Below are 24985 nucleotides of genomic sequence, written 5' to 3'. Positions count from 1 at the left end.
TGATGACAGCTGCAGCCCGAGATGACCAGTGGACACGCCGCGAGCCTCGTCCCTCAGCGGGCGGTTAGGGGAGCGTGTGAAATTAAAGGGACAGATGAATTATTCATTTCGGGACGGCAGCCAGTGGGGTCGGCTGGCAGGGGTCTGGTAAAACACCGACACATGGCACGGAGACAGAGAGGCTCCACCCCCCTCGGGGTGACAGGCTCAGCGAGCACTGATGGTGCCGTCCCCACCAGAGCGCGGCGACTAACCCCAACACCACCGCGCTCGTCCCCAGACCTACCCGCCGAACGCCACCGTTAACTACGGCGGGAGCGTGTCGCAACACTGGAGTGAAGGTGTCATTTGAGGATATTAGTTGCAGGGGGGAGGGGGTTAGGGCAGGGGAGAGGGGAGGGGTTTGGGCAGATTATTACATCCAGGGAAGACTCCGTCTTAGTTTTGCGGCCGTGTAGGTTCCAGCGCAGGATAATGCATTACTGCTAAAGTGTATGCGTTTCCAGGATTCCATTATGAGCAGGACTGCATTAAACCTTCACATTTTCCTTCGGTGCCTTTGAGGGTTTAGGGAATTTATAATATGCAACAGCCAGCGCTTCTCCACACCGAGTTCTATGCCATAATAGACCCAAGGACATCAAAATGGCTGTGAATCCACGGCTCTGGTCTTTCAAAGTCTTTTTTTTTTTTCTATTCTCCTCCCCCTGAAGCTGCACTTTAAGGGCCTTTTCATTCCAGCCTCACTCAAAGCCTCAGCCATCCACACAGAACGGCCGGCTGATGATACACAGCCCTCTCTGACGCCTTGCCGTGTCACTTCCTTTGCTGCATTAGCACAATTTTGCTTTCTAAACTGCTGTAACATTGTACGATTGCAGACGTTTGAATCTTCCTTTGTTTGGTTGTGTTTCAGTTACAAAGGTCTGAACACTGTTGGCAAATGTATAGCCGCTGTCATTCTCACTGTGTAGGAACAACTGAAGCAAAAGATGAATGCTTGCATTTAACTGTTAGACCGCGGCACGTTTTTACCAATGTTGATAGAATCCTGACCTAAAACGTCCGTGTGTCTGATCTGAGCGACATTAAACATTAATCCCAGTTAAAGAGGCGATCAGCAGACTTTTGACTTTTTCGCTAATTTCCATCTGCAGTCCTCGGGCAGGTTGATCAGTCCGTTCCGTAAAATGTATTCAGTCCATAAAAATACAACCTTAAGAACTGAGAGATTTCTTTCCCCGCATAAACCCGGTGTGTTATTGGACAGGGACATGCGCCCGGAGAGAGAGGGATAATCTGCTCCGCTCTTGACACCAGCCACTGCAGCACCTCAGACAAAAGAGCCTGACTTCATGTTGTCAGTTAAGACTCTCCGAAGGGCTCCGCTTGCGTTAGGGCCTCGTGGGCCGGTGCTGACCGGGCCGGTGCTGTCCGTCCTGATCCATCTCTGGCAGCGCTCAGCGCACTTTACCTTCCGTCTTCACAACGCACCTCCGCCAGGCTCTCTGTCCTCCAGTTCATCCATCCAGGATGAAACAGAACAGGCTCCATCCAGCCATTATCCTAACCCGCTCATCCTGAACAGGGTCCATCCATCCATTATCCTCACCCTCTTATCCTCAACAGGGTCCATCCATCCATTATCCTCACCCGCTTATCCTGAACAGGGTCGCAGGGGGGCTGGAGCCTATCCCAGCATGCATTGGGTGAAAGGCAGGAATACACCCCTGGACAGGTCGCCAGTCCATCGCAGGGCACACACACTCATACACTCATACCTATGGGCAATTTAGACTCTCCAATCAGCCTAACCTGCATGTCTTTGGACTGTGGGAGGAAACCGGAGTACCTGGAGGAAACCCACGCAGACACGGGGAGAACATGCAAACTCCTCACAGAGAGGCCCTGGCCAACCGGGATTCGAACCCAGGACCTCCTTGCTGTGAGGCGGCAGTGCTACCCACTGCACCAGCCTGTCCTCCGGTTTCCGAAGCAGATTTACGCCTGCGAGCCGGAACCCGTGCAAAGGAACCCGTCACGGAATCGAATCAAAAACATTTTACTCAGACCCGCTCCCGAAGGTTCACGGCACATTTCTGGCTTCGAGGAATTGAGCAAATCAGAGACTTTGAGTCAGCTGCAACTTCCATTGAATGTGCGTGACAGGTGTCTCATGTGATGTAATATACTGTGGTGTTCATTATGGAGGTGAGGTAGACCTTTGCCTGCCTGTGACTGACCTCCTATTTTCAGCTCTTCCTCTTATTAATGTTTGGACCTCCTGCTCCCCTGAGATGAATCATAAAGCACAGAATCTTGGAAAGTTATTCATGAACCTCTAAGAATAATAATTGTAATAACTTGACAACTAAATTGAGCCTAGAACCAAATGAGAAAATGAGTGCTTCTGAGTAATTATTCGCAGAACGAGGTCACGTGTTTCCAGGGGTCAGATCTTCGGGAGCTACGTTGTCGCATTGTCTGGAAATGGCTCTTGATGGAAAAATGTCTTATTTTTGGTGGGTAGAGGGAGGAATTGTGAAGTACTCAAGAACAAATGAAGATGAAACGGCATAGAATAATAATAATAATTTATAGTATCTATTTTGTAATTAACTCATAGCGCACATGCCAATTTGTAGGCCAAATCTAGCCCTACCGCTAAACTGAAAACTGTGCTATTCTAATTGTACTATCCCCTAGAAGATTCAAAAGAAATAAGAGAAAAAAAAGCCCTGCTGGGTAATTACTTGTAGGGGTCCCCTACCTTTCCTGGGGTTAAATATCTTAAGTAGTTGTGTATGCAGTAAAGTGTGTGTGTGTGCGTGCTGTATGTCAGTGGAGTAAAGTGTGTGTGTGTGCTGTATGTCAGTGGAGTAAAGTGTGTGTGTGTGCGTGCTGTATGTCAGTGGAGTAAAGTGTGTGTGTGTGTGTGTGTGTGTGTGTGTGTGTGTGTGTGTGTGCGTGCTGTATGTCAGTGGAGTAAAGTGTGTGCGTGCGTGCTGTATGTTTCTTGTTTTATTTTTGTGCCAGCAAGCCAGTACCATTGGCTTAATTGGTCCATTTAGTTGATTACTCTCTTCCACATTCAGTACCATATCTCCTGACTATAACATCCAAATATAGTCTTTGGGCAGTAATTTGAGATCTTCAGAAACATCTAGTCTTTTTACAAGATAATGCAGGTAATTACTGTGCATAGTGAAGGGTTCTGATTGGCATGTGTGTTTAGCATGTATGTTTAGCATGTATGTTTAGCATGTGTGTTTAGCATGTGTGTTTGGTATGTGTGTTTAGCATGTGTGTTTAGCATGTATGTTTGGCATGTGTGTTTAGCATGTGTGTTTAGCATGTGTGTTTAGCATGTGTGTTTAGCATGTGTGTTTAGCATGTATGTTTAGCATGTATGTTTAGCATGTGTGTTTAGCATGTATGTTTAGCATGTGTGTTTAGCATGTATGTTTAGCATGTATGTTTAGCATGTGTGTTTGGCATGTGTGTTTAGCATGTGTGTTTAGCATGTATGTTTAGCATGTATGTTTAGCATGTGTGTTTGGCATGTGTGTTTAGCATGTGTGTTTAGCATGTATGTTTAGCATGTGTGTTTAGCATGTGTGTTTAGCATGTGTGCGGTGTGAAGAGTGGTCCCCAGGGTGCACGTGCGGGGCCTGGAGACAGTAACTAAGGAGTTAAGATAGAAAAGTGAAGTTTAAGACCGTATGAACGCTGCCTCTTGTCATGGTTGGCATGCCACTGCATGGTTCTCATCATCCCCGCTCAATTATTCAAGCGAAACAATGAAGGATCCTGCCCACCAAACTAATGAACACTCCATCAGGTGTCATGCAGAGACACTGTGGGTCACACAGTGCTCATTGGGTGATTATTGCTAGTGGCATTTTCTTTTGAGTGTACAGTATACTCCTTTCTTTAATTTGCCCTCGGTTGCTAACTGACCGATGGACCAAAGCCTATTTGTCATGACATAGCTTAACTTGTGTGCTTAATGGTTTTGCAACTTGCTTTTGTCCCGTAAAGTATTTATATTAATTTACTTTCCAGATCCCCAGCCCTGTGCGCTGTGCTTGGGTACTGCTTTTTGTGTGCGTCGGAAGATTCGGCCATCTCCCCGCACAGACTCTTTTTGTTCTGCTTCCTGCTGCTTCACAAATGAAGCTCTGTGCCGGGGAGTCCGGGGGCTGTGCCGGGGCAGAACGCTGTCTAAAGTCAGATTATCACTTCTCATTCACTGTGCTCGCCCAGGCTGCTCGCTGGGGAAATGCATTAAAGGCAGGGACACAGTGTTAGGAATGTGCTGCAGAGTATCAGGAGTGTGCAGAATCTCTAAGGGTATGAAGCAGAGTATCTGGAGTGTGCAGAATCTCTAAGGGTATGAAGCAGAGTATCTGGAGTGTGCAGAATCTCTAAGGGTATGAAGCAGAGTATCTGGAGTGTAGAGAATCTCTAAGGGTATGAAGCAGAGTATCAGGAGTGTGCAGAATCTCTAAGGGTATGAAGCAGAGTATCTGGAGTGTACAGAATCTCTAAGGTTATGAAGCAGAGTATCTGGAGTGTGCAGAATCTCTAAGGTTATGAAGCAGAGTATCTGGAGTGTAGAGAATCTCTAAGGGTATGAAGCAGAGTATCAGGAGTGTGCAGAATCTCTAAGGGTATGAAGCAGAGTATCTGGAGTGTACAGAATCTCTAAGGGTATGAAGCAGAGTATCTGGAGTGTAGAGAATCTCTAAGGGTATGAAGCAGAGTATCTGGAGTGTAGAGAATCTCTAAGGGTATGAAGCAGAGTATCTGGAGTGTGCAGAATCTCTAAGGGTATGAAGCAGAGTATCTGGAGTGTACAGAATCTCTAAGGGTATGAAGCAGAGTATCTGGAGTGTAGAGAATCTCTAAGGGTATGAAGCAGAGTATCTGGAGTGTGCAGAATCTCTAAGGGTATGAAGCAGAGTATCTGGAGTGTACAGAATCTCTAAGGGTATGAAGCAGAGTATCTGGAGTGTGCAGAATCTCTAAGGGTATGAAGCAGAGTATCTGGAGTGTGCAGAATCTCTAAGGGTATGAAGCAGAGTATCTGGAGTGTGCAGAATCTCTAAGGGTATGAAGCAGAGTATCTGGAGTGTGCAGAATCTCAAAGGGTATGAAGCAGAGTATCTGGAGTGTGCAGAATCTCTAAGGTTATGAAGCAGAGTATCTGGAGTGTACAGAATCTCTAAGGGTATGAAGCAGAGTATCTGGAGTGTAGAGAATCTCTAAGGGTATGAAGCAGAGTATCTGGAGTGTAGAGAATCTCTAAGGGTATGAAGCAGAGTATCTGGAGTGTAGAGAATCTCTAAGGGTATGAAGCAGAGTATCTGGAGTGTGCAGAATCTCTAAGGGTATGAAGCAGAGTATCTGGAGTGTACAGAATCTCTAAGGTCCTCGAGGGCTGAGCACTGCTGGTTTTCCAACCTCCTCCTCCCTCCTTTACCTGGGAGTCAGGTGTGAAGGCTGTCTGGCCAATCAGTGGCACTTATTGTTCAGTTAATTACTCAGGAGAAGAGAAAGCCAGGGCTGGTTTGCATTTGAGGGCCAGATTTGATGATGTGCAGGATATTCACAGATGTGAAGGAGAGTATCTGGTGAGTGTACGTAATCTGTATCGTTACAGCCCGACGTTCCCACAGCTGTAGGGACCTGATTCCTGTGTGTTTACACTGAACGTCCCTCGGCCTGACCTGTGTGTATGTTCAGTGCCTCTGTGGACAGCGCTGGTCATGCTGTTCCTGTCATGGCAGACCTTCTGCTGCAGGGGCTTAAAGCAGTGCTCAAGGCTGACTCAGGGGTTTAGGCTGACTCAGGGGTTTAGGCTGACTCAGGGGTTTAGGCTGACTCAGGGGTTTAGGCTGACTCAGGGGTTTAGGCTGACTCAGGGGTTAAGGCTGACTCAGGGGTTTAGGCTGACTCAGGGGTTTAGGCTGACTCAGGGGTTAAGGCTGACTCAGGGGTTTAGGCTGACTCAGGGGTTTAGGCTGACTCAGGGGTTAAGGCTGACTCAGGGGTTAAGGCTGACTCAGGGGTTAAGGCTGACACAGGGGTTTAGGCTGACACAGGGGTTTAGGCTGACTCAGGGGTTAAGGCTGACTCAGGGGTTTAGGCTGACTCAGGGGTTAAGGCTGACTCAGGGGTTTAGGCTGACTCAGGGGTTTAGGCTGACTCAGGGGTTTAGGCTGACTCAGGGGTTTAGGCTGACTCAGGGGTTTAGGCTGACTCAGGGGTTTAGGCTGACACAGGGGTTAAGGCTGAAACACGGTTAAAAGCTGAAACAGTGGTTAAGGCTGGCAGACCCAACACTGCAAACTGTGTCCCTCTGCGTGGGGGCAAGAGAGAGGGTGAAAGGGCCAGAGATAGTGAGATAGTGAGATAGTGAGAAAGTGAGAAAGTGAGAAAGTGAGAAAGTGAGAAAGTGAGAAAGTGAGATAGTGAGATAGTGAGATAGTGAGATAGTGAGCAAGAGAGAGACCGAGATGGGGAAGAGTGTTTCAAAGGGAGAGAGGAGAGAGAGGTGGAATAAAAAAAGATATTCTATGGATCCTTCTTAACACACGTCACAAAGCATGTGACCTCGACTCTTCTGCTATGATGGAGGACCAGCTGGCCACGTTTTTTCCGCCCAAAATATTGTCTTTTAAATGTCGGGTCGACGAAAACAGCATATAAATACAGTGATAACACAGATTCATTATGGTTCATTTCTGTGAAGTTTATGGTTGCTCAAATAGAACTGATCGGGAGAGAGACAAGTCATTTTTTCGTTTGCCAAAGATTATTAATCACCAGGGATAAGAAGAGCAAGTTGGATTTGCAATATAAATAGGCATCTTACACCAGAAAAAATTAATCATAAAACTCCTCACATTCAGGCTAACCAGTGAGCTGAAAATCCCAAGGACAAGTTTTATAAAGTAAAGTCCAAACTAGCACTAGGTACTTTACAACAAAATAAGCAAATAAATGTTGTGGCACCATGATAACTTACATATCGTGCCTCTTTTGCACGTAAAGTCATTAAGAAGAGGAGGAAAACCAACGATGATTACGTCATCTCCTCGCGAATCAAGTTAAAATACACAACGACAAGTTAAAATACACAACGACAAGTTGTTTATCCACTGCTGTCTGTCTGTCTGTCTATCATTCGATCACAGTTCTCGTTCTAAAAAACTACTCATAAAAAAATTCTCACTTATTATTATATTATTATTATGGAAATGCTCAAAAGCTCAGCTTGTTGGAAATATAATTTAGGTCAAATACCCCATTCCCACGGTGTTATGCTTACCCCCAGAGTGGGGATGGTGCTGGCTATGGCGGTGATGCGTTGCCGGTCTGGTATATTGACACTATATCTGCCCAATCAATAATGTGTTTCTCATTTGGTATTTTGCTTCCTAACTTGTTTTCTAATTTGCAATTGTGGTTCCTGATTTGTTTTTTCCTTTTTTTTAATTTTTTTTACTTGTTGCTGCGTTTCCTGATATCATATCCATAAGTGAAACCTCTACTTGATTACTGTGTTGCAAAATGCCGTGGTGAAAAATGATGCTGTGTGAGTGACTGTCTGATTACACCTGCTGAGTGTAGGTATAGGCTATAGGACCGCTAGCTAGTTACGTTGTTAGCCTATTCCCATTGTGTCACCGCTTTTATGTTAGTAATTCATAAATCAAGTGTATTAGTAGGATTTAAAGCTATAGCTAACTATGCTACATTTGAACTGAAGTACAGCTGGTGCAACCCAGTCCTACACAAGGTTTGCAGAGGATTGTTGCGGTTGCTGCAGCAGAGAAGATCTTTGTTTTCTTCTGTTACAGGTCAACCATCCAACCTTTATATGAAAACTGATATTGACTGGGCACCATCATAATACATTTTAATGGATGCCATGTCATCTAGGCCAAGTTTAACCCCTGTGTTTTACCGGAAAAATGAATGTTGCTATGGGTTGCTATGGCCACTTGTCCTCCAACACTTCATCTTCAAGGAAATTGTCACATGATTAAGAACAGTCCATACAGGGATTAATCATTTAATTGTCTATTTTATTTCTGAATGTAGTGCTTTATTCTTTGCGAAGGCTGCATTTTTAGTGAAACTTCCTGTTTTCCATTTTATTGTTATTATCGTGGTTCCTTTTGTGATATTTTACTCTTTCAGTAAGCTTTGGGAATATAAATGTTTCCATGGTAATAAAGCCTTGTGAAATTGAAAGAAGATTTTTATTTAAAGGGAGAGAGACAGAGAGGAGAGGGAGAGGGAGAGGAGACAGAGAGGAGAGAGAGAGAGAGAGAGAGATGCAGAGAGCCACAGATTCCAGCCTTCACCCCTGCTGTTCCTGAGAGTGTGAGAGAGTGTGAGAGAGTGTGAGAGAGTGTGAGAGAGTGTGAGAGAGTGTGAGAGAGTGTGAGAGAGTGTGAGAGAGTGTGAGAGAGTGTGAGAGAGTGTGAGAGAGTGTGAGAGAGTGTGAGGGAGGGTAAGAGGGCTTGTGTGTGCCTTTCTGATGAGTCTCGGATCGACTGCATCTCCCTGTCGCCGCCCATCCCCCATCCCCCGTCCCGGAGCACGGCGTGACGGGCATCTGCCAGAACCCCCCCCACATCCACCCCCACCCCCCACCCCCCACCCCCCGCTCCACACAGTCGCTCTCGCCCTCCAGCACTCCACTGGCACCCGGAGAACTGTGCTTTTCACACACAGGTGAACACACCCGGAAAACTGTGCTTTTCACACACAGGTGAACACACCCGGAAAACTGTGCTTTTCACACACAGGTGAACACACCCGGAAAACTGTGCTTTTCACACACAGGTGAACACACCCGGAAAACTGTGCTTTTCACACACAGGTGAACACACCCAGAACACTTTTCACACAAGTGACTACACTCAGAAAACACACCGTAGAATACACTCTCACCCACATTGGGTTTTCTTATTCGACCCTCGCTGACTGCAGTGACCAGAGTTCACCACAGACTCCAGAGACACCAGAGCAGCAAAACTGCCCTGTGCAAAATGGTGGCAAACATGGCAGCCCTCCGATGGGGAGAGTCTGGTAGGAGCAGGAGGGGGCAGGGGGCAGGGGGCGGTATCTACCCCTCAAAGCTGCTGTGTCACCGTGGCGGAGGAGAACAGATGGGTCATTTGTGCTCTCCTCCATCTCCGGTGCCCCACAAAGGCTCATGGGAAATGGCGCATGGCATCCCAGGAGTGGGAACGCCCAGGTGCGGCGTGTCTCGTGCAGTATCGAAGGGTTTCGCTGCGACAGCCTTCGTCTGGCGGCCGACCGTAGGAAACCCCTGTCCGGTCCCGGTCCCGGTCCGGTCCGTTAGACACGGCGGAGCGCCGGCGCCGGCCCGACCCGGCTCAGCGCGGGGTGCTGTGAGATGGACGTGTACGACCCATTATTTTGTTTCAGTTGTTTGGCACTTGAAAATTAATCGTCTGTAATTTCAGCCTGCTGTTGCTACGTCTGCGATCTCTCAACACAGTGAGACCCGCTAATGCTTGTTCAGGCACCTTGCAGGACACGGAGTGTAATCTTTTTATTTAGTGTAACGAAGCCTTCGGAGTAATCCTGCTGGGCATCAACTGCCCCAGCCCCTCCACACATTTCATATTGATCATCGCAAGTGGCGATTATAGATTCTGGAGAGCGGCCCGGACTAAGCACAGAGCAGCATTGTGTACATACATGTCCTTCAGAAGGGTTTTGTACAAGGCGGAATATTTCCACATCGAAACTCTCTCCAAACACACGTGCGCTTGGAGTATCGATTGGGGTTTTGATCAAATTGAAGGCGGAGGTTCCGGCCGTGGTGGCGGTGACTGTTGTCTCTCCTCCCGCGCGGCCTTGGCCGGGGCGAGGTTGGCGGTTTTGGCGGGCGCTGTGTCAGCGGGGCAGATCACAGAGGGGCAGAGTGTGTCTGTCCACAAACAGCTGCAGCCACTGATTCACATGCTGCCCGCTTCCTTCAGCTTATTACTGGCCCCATTGCCAAGGCAATACATAATTAAAACATTCATGATTAATTCTAGCAGTACTGGGCTTGCACATCTGTTTAATTGCAACTTTGGAAAAAAAAATTGCTTCTGTTTAAATATTAAAGATGGTTTTAATATTTATTTATGTACTTTTTCACGCTGTTGTAAAAATAATTAAGGGGCAATAATTTGGGCCAATTAATGCACTCCATACATGGATGGGAGGTGGGGGTGTGGAGGTCCAAATATTTCATGTGTTATTGCAGGTCCCTAACACCTGTATCACACTTACACAGGAGAGCAGCAAAGTCAGGTCCCCAACACCTGTTTCACAGTTCTATCTCAGTCCAGATTCAGCTGCTGTTTCAGTCCAGATTCAGCTGCCGTTTCAGTCCAGATTCAGCTGCTGTTTCAGTCCAGATTCAGCTGCTGTTTCAGTCCAGATTCAGCTGCTCTTTCAGTCCAGATTCAGCTGCTCTTTGAGTCCAGCTGATCTCTGTAGTGGCTGTCACTGGCCTTGTTGAGAAGCAGAAGTGGGCGGTATGAGTGAACCCCCCCCCCCACACCTCACAGTCATGTGACTGTAAGCACAGGCTGCCCCTGTCTCTGTGGAAACCGGGTTTGCTGCAGTTGCAGTCATACCGTGGTGGGCAATGTAGTGGTGCCGTTATCGATTCCTGGAATACCGAAGAAAGAGGCTCGGTGGCAAAACAATATTGAATTTAATAAAGCATGCAGCAGAGATTAAAACACGTCTTAATTACAGCAGGAATTATAGGTATTGCCTGTCAAGTGTCCAGATTTAAGGCTCAGTCAAATGTCCACAGCTGCTGAGAGGGCAAAAGTGGGGGGGGGGGGAGACTCTGGAAATCAATAGCGCTCATTTTCTCTCTCTGCTGGCGGGCGACCCCCACTGCTCCACTGCGTCGGGACAGGATGTCAGAGCATTACTGCCTCTTAACCCAGCTCATATCTACACTGCGCTGCCTCTTAACCCAGCTAGCATCTACACTGCGCACGCACGCATTTCTATCTGGAGCGTATATTTACACACCGAGTAAAGGGTGCAGAATCCGTATCAAAATGCGATATTTCAAACTGCTTTCGTAGGTTACGAGTTTGAGAGCATTTGTTCCCGTCGCGACTCTGAACATGGCCTATTGTATCTCGGTGACTGTGACAGTCGTCAGCTAACACTTTAACATTCAGCCAGCCACACTGAGCATATGTTCTTCTTTAAACTTTCTAAAACCATCTCATCACCAGATCACTTTTTGATCTGGAGCCGGCCATTAAACGCAGGTCTGGCCCCGGAGATAGTCAGTGAAAGTGTCCAAATAAAAAGAGTGCGATCAGCGACCGGCTTTAATTATTATCGAATGCGTTTATTTTCCAGACCTCATCCAAGCAGCTCCAAATGAGCCAATGAGTCTCGTTAGAGGGTTTAATGCTAACGTCGGTGAGTAACTGAGAGTGAATAAGGATATTGTAATGATCATCTTCTGGGAGTAAATCACACCCACGGTCCAAAGTTAATTAAAATGTCTTGCTTTACACAGGACACATTGCAGAGAGGGGTGAGGACGGAACCCTCCTAATGCATCTCTCTGGATAATATCACGCTACTTCTCCAAATGGCTGCTTTCTAATTGGGTACATCGCGAAACGCATTAATATTCTGAGTCATCCATGTTCTCAGATCATTCCTTTCTATTTTTCGGAATTAACAAATTACGCGTAGCCATTCTAAGCGAAAATGTTTTTTTAATTATGGCACCGTTTTCCCTTCTCTTAGATGCTTCCTTTGCGGTGTGGAGAGCCATGGAAACGATCTCAGTTCCGTAACCTTCGCTCATTCCTGATTGTTGTGATAATGTGCATGTTCTGCGGTCTGATTACAAGGCCCCAGTAACAAACTTCTGCATAAAATGCGTGCAGCTGTATTTTTGAATCTGTTTTCACAAGGTGATGGTCCAACAACATGCATCCAAACAGGAAGTTGGTTCAGCATAAATTTGCGGGCTTTTTGAAATTCAGAATTCTGAAATGCAATCCTGAACATATGAAACGGCCCATTTTTACACATTTTGACATGCATCTGAAATGCAAATTGAAATGTATTTCAATTCAATTCTATTCAATTTATTTTTTGTATTTGAAATTTGAAATGTATTTAATTTCTGTACGGGACAGTCCAAATCACCACACGACAAAGGAGACAAAACGTGAGCAAGTATAATCACCAAAACAGGGGCTTCATCACTCCCCCACCAAAACCCCCCACCCCCCACCCCCCACCCCCCGGCCCCCGGCCCCTTCCTTGTCCTCCGCCACTGGACCACTAAACCCCGGCTACTGCCTCCTGAGCCAGGCTCTGCTCCTGGTTCTGCACTCGACCGGGCCCTGGTTGAGGGTGAGCCGCCGCGGGGAGCTGTCCAACGCTGAGGGGTTGTGTTTGATTTCTCCCAGCATGCACTGCGTCAGGCCCCTGCGGGGGTCTCGTCCCTCGGCTCAGTTGCATCCTGTCAGCTCTTTATTAATTTAGCACTTTTATTACAGCTGCGTGTGTCCAAAGGCACTTCGCAGTTGTGCTGCACTCACAAAAATAGGGAAAAATTAAATGGGGATAAAAGCAGATAAAGTGAGTAAAAGCAGGAACTGTGCTAAAACGTAATACTCTGTGATCAAATAAATATCCCAATTAAGGCCAATAAATCAATTTTCTGCTGTCTTCTGAAGACTGTGGTAGCAGCTGCTGATGTCATCCACGCTGGAATCTGCAGGTTCCAGTCTGCAGCCATGGCAACGGCCCTTAGTGACTGAGCCAATCAGGAGCCTCTCTCTGTGTCATCACAGAGGTGCTTAGTGACTGAGCCAATCAGGAGTCTCTCTGTGTCATCACAGAGGACTGCCTGAGCCAATCAGGAGCCTCTCTCTGTGTCATCACAGAGGCCCTTAGTGACTGAGCCAATCAGGAGCCTCTCTCTGTGTCATCACAGAGGAGTGACTGAGCCAATCAGGAGTCTCTCTGTGTCATCACAGAGGAGTGTCTGAGCCAATCAGGAGCCTCTCTCTGTGTCATCACAGAGGCCCTTAGTGACTGAGCCAATCAGGAGCCTCTCTGTGTCATCACAGAGGAGTGTCTGAGCCAATCAGGAGCCTCTCTCTGTGTCATCACAGAGGCCCTTAGTGACTGAGCCAATCAAGAGCCTCTCTCTGTGTCATCACAGAGGAGTGACTGAGCCAATCAGGAGCCTCTCTCTGTGTCATCACAGAGGCCCTTAGTGACTGAGCCAATCAAGAGCCTCTCTCTGTGTCATCACAGAGGCCCTTAGTGACTGAGCCAATCAAGAGCCTCTCTCTGTGTCATCACAGAGGCCCTTAGTGTCTGAGCCCATCAGGAGCCCTCATCACAGGGAGCCGCTCACAGTAATGTCCCTCCTGCCAGCAGTGTGCTCAGGCTGCGGGCATCTCTCGGCCCCGGGGGGCCCTGCCTACAGGTGTGTAATTACAGCCCCGTCCTGGACTTCCTGCCTCTTGGACATGAATTACTCACCAGCATGTGCAGCGTCTCTGAGAGCCCTTCTGCATCGTTAGCGCTAATTAAAGAGTCTCTGTTCTTACTCACACACACACACACACACGGTTAAACAGTGCCCACACACACACACACACACACACTGCCCACATACAGACATCCACAACTGCGCGCACACACACACACACACACACACACACACACACACTCACTCACACTTCTGGGACTCTGGGGGGAGAGGTTGGATCGAGGCACCTCCCCTCACTGGCCGCGTGCATTCGTGCATGCGTGCGTGTGTGTGTGAGTGTGTGAGTGTGTGAGTGTGTGAGTGTGTGAGTGTGTGAGTGTGTGAGTGTGAGTGTGAGTGTGAGTGTGAGTGTGAGTGTGAGTGTGAGTGTGTGAGTGTGTGAGTGTGTGAGTGTGTGAGTGTGTGAGTGTGTGAGTGTGTGAGTGTGTGAGTGTGTGAGTGTGTGCGTGTGTGCGTGTGTGCGTGTGAGCAGTGTGAGCAGTGTGTGAGTGTGTGAGTGTGTGAGTGTGTGAGTGTGTGAGTGTGTGAGTGTGTGAGAGTGAGTGTAGTGTGTGCACGCACACTGTACGCGGGTATCTGTTTCTGAGTGCACGCATGCGAGACGTCCAGGCTAATTTGTTGGTGCAGATTATTGGTTAATTATCTGGCCTGCAGTAAATCAAATGAGGGCTGTAGCATCAGGAACCCGCCGCGGCAGGTCGAGAGCGGGGCCTTCCGGGGAGAAACTCCGCGGATCCGAGTATCTGAACCGAGCAGTTCATTAATTTAGCCCGGTCTCTCATATGAATAATCCTCTGAATAACCTGCCGGATGCCTCCCGCCAGCCTCCCACTCCAGACCGAGGAGTTGGAATTTGGATGAATGATCGCATGGCTTATGGAAGTAGAGGTGTGGAAAATGAGCACTTTCTCACAGTTGCGATTAGAGTCTGAAAGTGTGACTGTTGTACTCAAGTAACTGTGCAGGCGCATATCATACACCATACGCACTGTAAACACAACAAGCAGGACTCATTATGCTCTGTAAACCCAAGGAGCACAACTCGTATGCACTGTAAACACAACAAGCAGTGCTCATATACACTGTAAACACAACAAGCAGTGCTCATATACACTGTAAACACAACAGGCAGTGCTCATATACACTGTAAACACAACAAGCAGTGCTCATATACACTGTAAACACAACAGGCAGTGCTCATATACACTGTAAACACAACAGGCAGTGCTCGTATGCACTGTAAACACAACAAGCACAACTCTTACACGCTGTGTACAGAACAAGCACAACCCTTACACGCTGTTAACGGAACCCGGAGGGGCTCATTGAGTCTTTGTGGGTTTTGGAAATGGGGGCCATTTAGGACCCTGAGAAGTCCCATTGTGTTTACAGTATGCTTAATTATGCAGATGGTGCTATTACAATGTGGCTAATGCGAAGGAATAGCTTAAGTGCATTAGTGTTCCACTGGTATTCATGAGGTGTAACAGCACGTTGTGTTGAAAATTGAAAATGAAAGTGTAATTACATAATCTGCGCAGTGACGCTTCACAACGTGCAGTACGTGGCTGATACGCTGCACTAAAAAAAGTTGTAGATGCAGAGGTAATTATAGTATTGTTGTGCAAGTACTAGGTTAAAGTGCTGCTTATTCATCATTTACAAGGCGGGAGATGGAATTGAAAGTGCCGGGATCCGATTCTGGGTCAGGTACAAACCGTACGCATTCTCGCCGTAATGAATGCACTCAGCAATTCCCCTGACAAGATTCGCACAAAGTTATTTTTCCAGAAAGGCAGTGTCAGCGGGGTTGATATTGAGAAGCAGGCGGCGGGAGGGCGCGCGGTTACTCTGGGACTCGGATGGCAGGAGCGTGTACTCCGCGCCCTGCCCACTGCACCGCCACCAGATTAACATGCCACAAGGCATTATCGCCAGCAGGAGACGCAGGACCAGATGGAGGCCAGGCTCTGTACCTGCCTGGCATTAATGCCCAGGGGACACAAGCACGTGGAGGGGGGTCTGAGGTTCAGGATGTGCTTTTCCTCCAGGAGCACGCAAAACGTTTTTGGACACAGCCACCTTTGATAAATATGCCTTTTAAAGAGGCATTAACTAACTGCTTTCCCTTCGGGATTTTATTTTTATTTTTATTTTTTTACTTAATGATTGATTGAATACCAATAATAAATACATGGCAATATCTGTATGGATTTTGTTTTAAGCCATTAATGGATACGTAGATACGTTAATTGTGTTCTGCGATGTGACAACTAAATGTCGACATGAATGATAACTGCAATGCGAGTTAATGTTTAATTAAGTCATCCTTTTTCTGAGTGCACCCCTTTGTTGGATGTTGTGCAAATTTGCTAACCTGTTTTACTTATCTGTGGGGGTAAGGTGTTTAAATATCAGTCTGAAATATAAATAAAATGTGAAAATGTACACTTAACTATAAAATGTGCCTTTTTGAAAATGCACATGAAGTTGAGCTTGTGACATTTCAGTATGAAGCTGGCACTATTTCACATTTCTGCTGTGGGAAGCCTTTGATCCTCATCCTTTAACATTAATATGCAATTACAGTACTTTCTGCTCAGGGTAATACCATGGTACAGATTTAAGGTTCTTAATATTTGACGTATATATTTGTCATTCGTGACATTGCATTTGCAGGTTTTATGCTGCGTCCTGGGCATTGTTGTACAGTAGTCTGATGGCAGAACCTTTCACAACCCCTGACCCTGACCACACCCCCTTTCAAATCATTTTTACTTCCTTTTCAATTAATCATATTTTGCTTAGTTTTTTTTTTTTTTTTCCAGATTACATTACATTATTTCATTATTGGCATTTGGCTGACACTCTTATCCAGAGCGATGTACAGTTGATTAGACTAAGCAGGAGACAATCCTCCCCTGGAGCAATGCAGGGTTAAGGGCCTTGCTCAAGGGCCCAACGGCTGTGCGGATCTTATTGTGGCTACACTGGGATTAGAACCACCGACCTTGCGTGTCCCAGTCATGTCGAAACAAAACTGAAATAAAACTTTGGCAAACCCCTCCATTTAAGCAGAACCACCTATAGTTATGCGCTAATCAGGTTTCAGGGAATCATTATGTTTTGAACGTGAATTTTTATTTATTTGCATCACTACCTATGTGAGGTTAGATCATTTGTGTTTTTCTTTAAATAACAAAGCGGTAATTAAGATTTCTGAATGTGGGCTGGCATTCCAGTTAGAGGGATGTGGGATGAAGAGCCGGTGCATTCACGGTTGTAGTTGATGACGCTGCCACATTTGCCAGCTACCCTCCAGTTTTAAAAACGGGGATTTGTTTCCCGTAGGCCCTGTTTACTGTACTTGCTCAATCGTAGCAGCGCGTATATCAGTCTAAAATGGGCACTTTAGGCGCATCATCATGGAGTGTAGCTATCATTTACTGCCATTTGAGTAAAGTGAAAGCCAGCCAAACTTACTTGTCATGCGGTAATGCTGAAATGGATTTTTCACCACCATTCATCTATCTTTGCTCAAAGAAAAACATTGGATGGTGTACAGAATAATTCACCCCGTCAGACGATTAATGTTTTATCATGCGTACGCTGTCAGGAGAAAGATGGTTCAAATATACCTGGAGGTGGTACGGAAAGTAGGTGGCGGCATAAATCAATATCGGTCCCGTGATTATCATGTATGTGGATTCGTGTTTGCGGAATTACAAAGGTTAGAGCGCCGTTACAACGCTCTGTCTTGCTCTTATCAACGCGCCGTGGGAACGAGCTCGTTATCCTGTACTCCCGTATCTTATTGATTATCAGAGCTGTCAGAAATCGGCTGGTTCAGACAGGCCACGAGAGTCCAGCCGGGCCGGGCTGAATCAGCTGATGGCTCGGCTGATTAGTGATGTTCAGCTATTGTAGTCCGTTCACGTAACACAACGGTCTATTTAAACAGTCTCCCCCTCTTCGTTTGGCTGCTTCCTCCTGCATGCGTACTTGCTGCATGTTGCCAGTGGAAACCTGCTTTCTCCTGCATGCATGCATACTGCATGATGTGTATAAGCCTGCAGGGACCTTGTTGTTGCTGAAACGTCTATGGTACAGGTGCAGGTTCCACTGCAGGGACCTTATTGTCGTTGAAACGTCTATGGTACAGGCTCACATGCCACAGCAGGCAGATTGCAGTTTGTTCAGTTGTCAGTGTGGATGTGTTTGCATATGTGTCTGGTATAACCCTCAGAAGCTTGCAGCTGTTCCACAGATGAATAATTTAGGAACTCTCGGCATAGAGAGAGAAGAAACGATCGCAGATTCACCACAGGGATCAGGCCTCAGGCTGGGGGACAACTAGAGCAGAAGGAACCTGACCCAGGTCAGGTTAAATACTCTAAGCCTTTAGATGCTGGCAAAATATGAACTATGTTTATATGGACAATGGATGCTGTTCTGATTCTGCTGGTCTCAGTACTACATTGATCTCAATACGCCAGGGACCTCAGTGCTTTAGGGGCCACAGTGCTACAGGGGATTTGTGCTCTCCATGTCTCAGTGCATCAGGGGCCTTTGTGCTCTCCAGATCCCAGTGTTTTAGGGGCCACAGTGCTTCAGACGGCTCTGTGCTTCTGGGATCTTAGTGTTCTCCAGGTCTCAGGGCTTCAGGGATCTTAGTGTTCTCCAGGTCTCAGGCCTTCAGGGGTCATAGTGCTTCAGGGGTGTCAGTGCCTCAGGGGTATCAGTGATTCAGGGGTCTATGCCCTTGCTGGTCCTGAAGGCTAATTATGACCTCCTACATTGACTCAGTCTGATCCTGTAATTGAGACCTGCTTCCAGCTGTTTAGTCTTTGATGAGCATTGGGCAGATTATTTTTCTTTTCATTGACTGTGACTTGCATGAGTTTGAATTTTCAATTTAAATGTACACTGAATGTATTTTTTAAATAAATGCTCGGTTTTAGGTTGGGGTTCAGCTGTACTTGTAAAGCCTATCCACTTTCAAATATGGGATTTGAAAGCAATATAAATCCATGATAGAGATTCAAGTGCTTTTCAATGACACGGTGAAAAAGTGGGCTAATTAGTGAGTAATGATGATGAGCAGCACAGTGTGAATTGTGTTTATCTTAATAGAGCATAATTGGGGTTTGCTGTTGGTGTTTAGTTGAGGTGAGCAGGGAAGCTGTTGAAACAGTGTGACACCTTTCCAGCTTTTCATAGCTACAGCTGTATACAGCACAGTACACAAGATTGCAATCTCCTAGCAAATATTATCAGGGAGTGTTTCCAAGAGAAACGTAGTGCAGAAAATGACACTGATAAGGACACCTTGTGTCTTTTGTGAATACTTCCTGAAATCCTTCATGGTGAACAAAATATCCTGAGATATTTTGGGGCTACATGATGAGTCATCCCAAGTTTTCTGGTTGAATTACTGTCATCATGAAATTTAGGATTGGTGACCTATTATATGAATATTTTTCTGATCCTTGTTCTCACCAGGTTTTGAAAGGAACTCACACAAGGGCAACAGGCACAATTCACGCAAACCAAAATCACACTTCTGCACACACTACCACCAACCTGTTACAATTTGACACCTGGGGAAACTTGTACGTCATAACATTTAAATCTTCCTCTGCAATATGGATATTTCATGCACAGCTACTTTCTAAAAAAAAAACATAATTAAGTGTATGTGGAGCCTAATTAGCCTAATTAACGCACACATGCGTGTATGCCTGTGTGCTGCTCCATCGCACGGTCAGGTGACCTGCTGTGGGCTCGTCTGCCATCTGTCTTTGCTGTCGGAAGTCTGATTTGAGTCTTCGGAGGAGGTCTGGGGGTGGACAGCATGTGGCTTTCGGAGGACCTTAGAAAGGGCTGTTGATCAGCTGCTGCTCCTGTTTTAAAGGAGTAGAACAAGAGCAAATGCACACGCACACACACACCCACACACAAATGCACGCACATGCAGGCACACACACATGCACACACACACAAATACGCCTGCACACACACACACACACACACACACACAAACACATGCACGCATACACACAAACACACACGCACATGAACACACACACACAGACAAACACACACACAAATACGCATGCACACGCACGCACACACACACACACACAAATACAAATGCACACACAAACAGACATGCACGCATACACACACATGCACACACAAACACGCATGCACACACACAAACACACTTGCAAGCACACACACACACACACCCACACATGCACACGCGCACACACGCATACATGCACACAAACACATACACACACATGCATCCATGCATGCATGCACACACACACACACATGGGGGTCTGTAAATGGATCATGTCCGTTTTTCCGTCGTGGAGACTAGCTGTGAGTATGAACACGCGTGACCCAGGGGCGTGTATAATGAAGAGATGGTGGTGTACAGTAAGTGCCAGCTGACCCTAATCCCGGCTCCACGCTTACTCTCATTTAATCAGCAGTGCACCAACACCCCAAAGTCCTGGCTCCATTAGCTGTGCTGAGAGGCTTGTCATGCCAAGTTCTGAAGCACTTTAAAGTCTCCGGCCGCAGAGAGAGTCTGCACCAGCTTTTCTGCGCAAAGCCTTTTGTCGGGAAGCAGAGCACATAGAAGGGCCGGCTGCTTTTCTCAAACTCACTTCTGGAGTTTGCTGCTGTTTGTCTCAACTGTAATTGCAGCCTCTGAAAGTAATGGGATGCCGTGTGCTCTTAGACGCAGAATCAATCCTACATTATCACCCAGCACTTTATTAGGTATTTATTAGACTTTTTTTTTATCCCCATTCTGATGGTTGATGTGAACATCCTGACCTGCATCTACATCGCCCTGCTGCCACATAATTAGATAATGGCATGAATAAGTAGGTGTAATAAAGTGAAAAATGTTCCTAATAAAGTGCTCGGTGAGTGTATAGTGGGTGTTGATATGACAGCCAATGAGCAGCTAGGCCACGTAGATTCCATGGTCATGTGATGCGCTGTTGTCGATCACATGGAGGCCGCATGGCCGTGCGTCTGATTGGTCAGCAGCCGGTAGTTTGGAGATGAAACGCCCTCTGTGGTCCTCAGCCTCGTGGCCCTCAGCCCCGTGGTCCTCAGCTCTGTGGTCCTCAGCCCCGTGGCCCTCAGCCTCGTGGCCCTCAGCCTCGTGGTCCTCAGCCTCGTGGTCCTCAGCTCTGTGGTCCTCAGCCCCGTGGCCCCGTGGCCCTCAGCCCCGTGGCCCTCAGCCCCGTGGTCCTCAGCCCCGTGGCCCTCAGCCCCGTGGCCCTCAGCCTCGTGGTCCTCAGCCCCGTGGCCCTCAGCCTCGTGGTCCTCAGCTCCGTGGCCCTCAGCCCCGTGGCCCTCAGCCCCGTGGCCCTCAGCCCCGTGGCCCTCAGCCCCGTGGTCCTCAGCCCCCTCAGCCCCCTCAGCCCCGTGGCCCTCAGCCTCGTGGTCCTCAGCTCTGTGGCCCTCAGCCCCGTGGCCCTCAGCCTCGTGGTCCTCAGCCCCCTCAGTGTGGTTACGGAAGAGAAGGAGGATGCGCCACAGTGTGGAGATTAATGTTACTGCACTCTAATACGTATGCGCATTAGTATTGTATTAAAGGTACAAAAGGTCATTTCGGACTTCTAACGGTCAAGAGAGCAGCAACAAACACCTTCAAACCACAACACTGTTTATCCCCTCCCCCTTCTCTGTAAGCGCGCTGACATTGAAACGCCATTGGCTGTGGCAATTAGACCACTTTTCAACCAATGAGCTTTAATTACTGTACAGTTATATGTTTGGTACAGAGTGTCTGGCCGTCAACTGTATATTTTGAACCCAAATTTAAGGACCATAAACACAGGCAAAGGGTGAGTCATCATGTCAGTAAGACTATTTCAATGATAGGAAGGGGTTTACAATGGTCTTGTAACAATGTTTTATCACAAAATCTTACTTATTGTCCCTTTACTGTGTCATTTGTGTTGTGTTTTTGCATTGTATTGAACATTATGTTGTCATCTGTGCTTGCTCCTCCCTTGGCCAGGTCTCCCTTGTAAAAGAGATAACCGTCTCAATGGGACTCACCTGGTTAAATAAAGGAGAAATGAATAAATAATTATCTTTATGGCTTACCCCCCCCCCCCCCCCCCACGCATGAGCCTGGAGCACCGGCCGTGGGTTTGCCACTGCGGGTCCCCCAGCAGCCTGGGGGGGGTGTGGTATGCTGCCCCCCTCCCCAGAGAAAGAGGGCCGTTCAGCGTTGCGTGTCTGCACTCACCGGTGATTATTCATCAGCGACCGCACACAGCACGCCGCAGAACAAAGCCCCGTTTGTGCGGCCGAAGGCCCTCCCGGCCAATAACGGGCGTATAATGAGGGCTTTGTGTGCCCGCACTGTGAAACTCTCCACCGCAAAAAATCCTCCACCGCCCTCCGCCAATAACCGCAGAACCGTTGCATCCGCAAAACAAATGTTTAAGAGACGGTAATTGCTGCTGGTGAACTCTGAACTGACTGCTCGTCGGGATCCACCGTGCAAGTCGACGGTGACGCACAAGGCTTTGTGTCGTTGTGACAGTTGTGCTGGTTGTGGCTGGTTGTGCTGGTTGTGGCTGGTGCACTGACAATTAACATAATGATGCGAACAGGCCATTCAGCCTTCCAATGCTCACCTTTTCCTCCCACTAAAGTGTACCTACTGCATAGTTTACCCAAATACTAGGTAGTATCAAGCACCTTATCAAGCCTGGTCTTGAAAACCCCCAGTGTTTCTGCCTCCACTACATGTCCTGGCAAGCTGTTCTGCACATCGACCGGTCTCTGTGTGGGGAAAAATCCCTCCTCATGTCTGTGGAGTTTCTCCCTCTCGCTTTCTCCCCCCTGAGCCCACCCAGAGGAAGGGCCAATGGCTCACTTTCTGGCGGTTGTGAAATGGCTGTTATTTGTCTAAACCCTTTCTTTTTGATTTCCTCTCTCTTTCTCCTCCAGCTCCTTTGACGGACAAGCCGCCGAAGATCCTCTTCCCATCCGAGAACAAAATGACCACCATGGAGATACAAATCGGTAAGATTGCGGGTTTCTGTGTTCATTTCCAGCCGGATGCAATCCCTTCCACCGATAGCGGTTCGGAGGAATATCCGTCATACGGACTGACTGAGGGACCACGTACAAGGACTGCTTGTGAAACTGAAAAGATAACTTGTGTGGCGATGTTTTTCCTCGTTTTTTTTAAACAGCGGGAAGTGCATTTTTGGATAGGCGATATGCTTAGTTGTTACAAGATTTCTCCCTTCTGCGGAAATACTGGCCACATGGTACCGAATCTCCTCGCCATTTGTTTTGTGAGAGCGGGCAACTGTTATGGTTTGCCCTCTAGCCTTTGTGTGTGGATGGTGGTCAGCTTGGACACCATGAGCGTTTGGAGCATATTGTTGGTGTTCTGTGGACAGCTTGCGCAAGGCCTGTGCTGCTCCATCACGGGCCAGTAGCTGCAGGCTCGTCTGTTGGGAGAAGAGTGGATTGGCTGCTCAGTCGCGTGTACGATGCACACGATTGGCCAGTAACGGGCCCCTTTCTTGCGGGTTCCTCTGCAGTGTTGTAGATCTGCTCGGATTGCCACCGATGGTGCGCAAAACAGCTTAACACCTGCAGGAGACGTCTTCAAAATCTCAAGTTGCACATGTAAAGCTCGATTGACAACATTCTGAAACTATGAACTGCAATGCGTGGAAAGGACGGGTTTCATCTTTCCTTTTTTTCTTTTTTTCGTCCCCAAATAGTGTACAGTAAGTACGGCACATCCAGTGGGCGGGCTCTGAGTCTGTCTGTGTGACACTGTGAATGCCTGTGTGTCAGTGGCACTTCTGTGTCACTCCAAGACACGCGAGTCAGATCCAAATGATAAGAAATGAAAGGCTGTTTAAAATTCACGTTCCCTTAAAATGTGGAACCATAAGTGGCAGCAGTTGACAGTTAATTAGGAAAGAGGAACTAGAAGTAGAAACAGGACTTCTAAGCTCTGGCTATGAATCTCCATCCATTATACCTCTTTCTCTCAGTTCTTGGTATTGGTACCTGCTCAATTAAAGGAAAATTATTCATCACAAAAAACTGTTTTAAGTGAAATGTTTGCATTTGCTGAAAGCCTTAAAAAACAGGAAATTAAATTGATCAGCCCTCACGCTAACATCAGCCTGCTCTCCATCAAGGCATCAGCACGGATCTCTGACAACATGCTACAGCTCTGTATAACACCTACCGTATGTCAAACAACACGTGCTCACCACTGGGCAGATTGTTTTAAGATTCAAACCTCTCAAATAATTCATAGTCTTAGAGTAGTGCACTATGAAGTATATTGGCAATTTTGCATATTAAAGTTAGAGGCAATATGCTTATCCTGCACTTTTCTGAAGCATGATTTACTTCCAGCATGTCGAATGTGGCCTCTCTGGGACCACACATCTCCTATCACTCTTTCAACATAGCTCGCACACAGACCATCAGTACGCAGCGTACAATTTTAAACTAGTGTGAATAAGTGATAGATCCTGCAATAAACTGTATAGTATGGGAGTGTCACTGAGCATTTTTTATGAGGAACACCTACATATTCATGCGATTTTCTAATCAGCCAATCGAGTGGCAGCAGTGCAATGCATGTAATCATGCAGATATGGGCCAGGAGCTTCAGTTAATGTTCACATCAACCATCAGAATTGGGAAAAAATATGATCTAAGTAGACTTTGACAGTGGGATGATTGTTGATGCCAGACTGGGTGGTTTGAGTATCTCAGAAACTGTTGATCTCCTGGGAGTTTTGTGTACAAGAGTCACGAGAGTCATCTGCATTGAATGGTGCAAATAACAAACAAAAAAAACATCCAGTGAGCAGCAGTTCTGCAGGCAGAAACACATTGTTAATGAGAGAGGTCAGAGGAGAAGGGCCAGACTGGTCGAAGCTGACAGGAAGGTGACAGGAACACACATAACCACACATTACAACAGTGGTATGCAGAAGAACATCTCAGAACACGCAACCTCAAAGTGGATAGGCTACAGCAGTAGAAGACTTAGTCTTGAATAAGAATAAGCCTAAAGAATACCTCACAACGTGCTCACTGAGTGGATATTGTAGAGTATAGAGTGTATATTACTCTGATATCATGCATACACTCTGACTGTATGTCAGTCTGGATAAAAGTGGGATGGCAGATATATAGGCTACAGTACGTATATGGGCCTATACATAATGATTAGCATTTGTACGAAAGTAATCCAATGAAACAAAGTCAAGGCCAATTACTGTGCATTCACAGTTACTCAATGATAGTGTCACCTACAAATCACTTTGATTATCTCTGTAGGAATAA

At 47.0% G+C, this 24985-nt stretch overlaps 1 protein-coding gene across 4 annotated transcripts in view; it reads left to right on the top strand.

Annotated features, from left to right (window-relative positions):
• Positions 1-24985, top strand: part of LOC133116730 (interleukin-1 receptor accessory protein-like 1) — a 343914-nt gene that overhangs the window by 223636 nt on the left and 95293 nt on the right. For all 4 annotated transcript variants that reach the window (XM_061226631.1, XM_061226630.1, XM_061226629.1 and 1 more), the window contains one exon: positions 22601-22675. In XM_061226631.1, coding sequence (XP_061082615.1) covers positions 22601-22675 — 75 coding nt within the window. The remainder of the gene's footprint in view (positions 1-22600; positions 22676-24985) is intronic.

The sequence above is a fragment of the Conger conger genome, chromosome 17 (assembly GCF_963514075.1).
Source record: "Conger conger chromosome 17, fConCon1.1, whole genome shotgun sequence".
Taxonomy (NCBI): Eukaryota; Metazoa; Chordata; class Actinopteri; order Anguilliformes; family Congridae; genus Conger; species Conger conger.
This window is presented reverse-complemented; position numbering and strand designations above follow the sequence as displayed.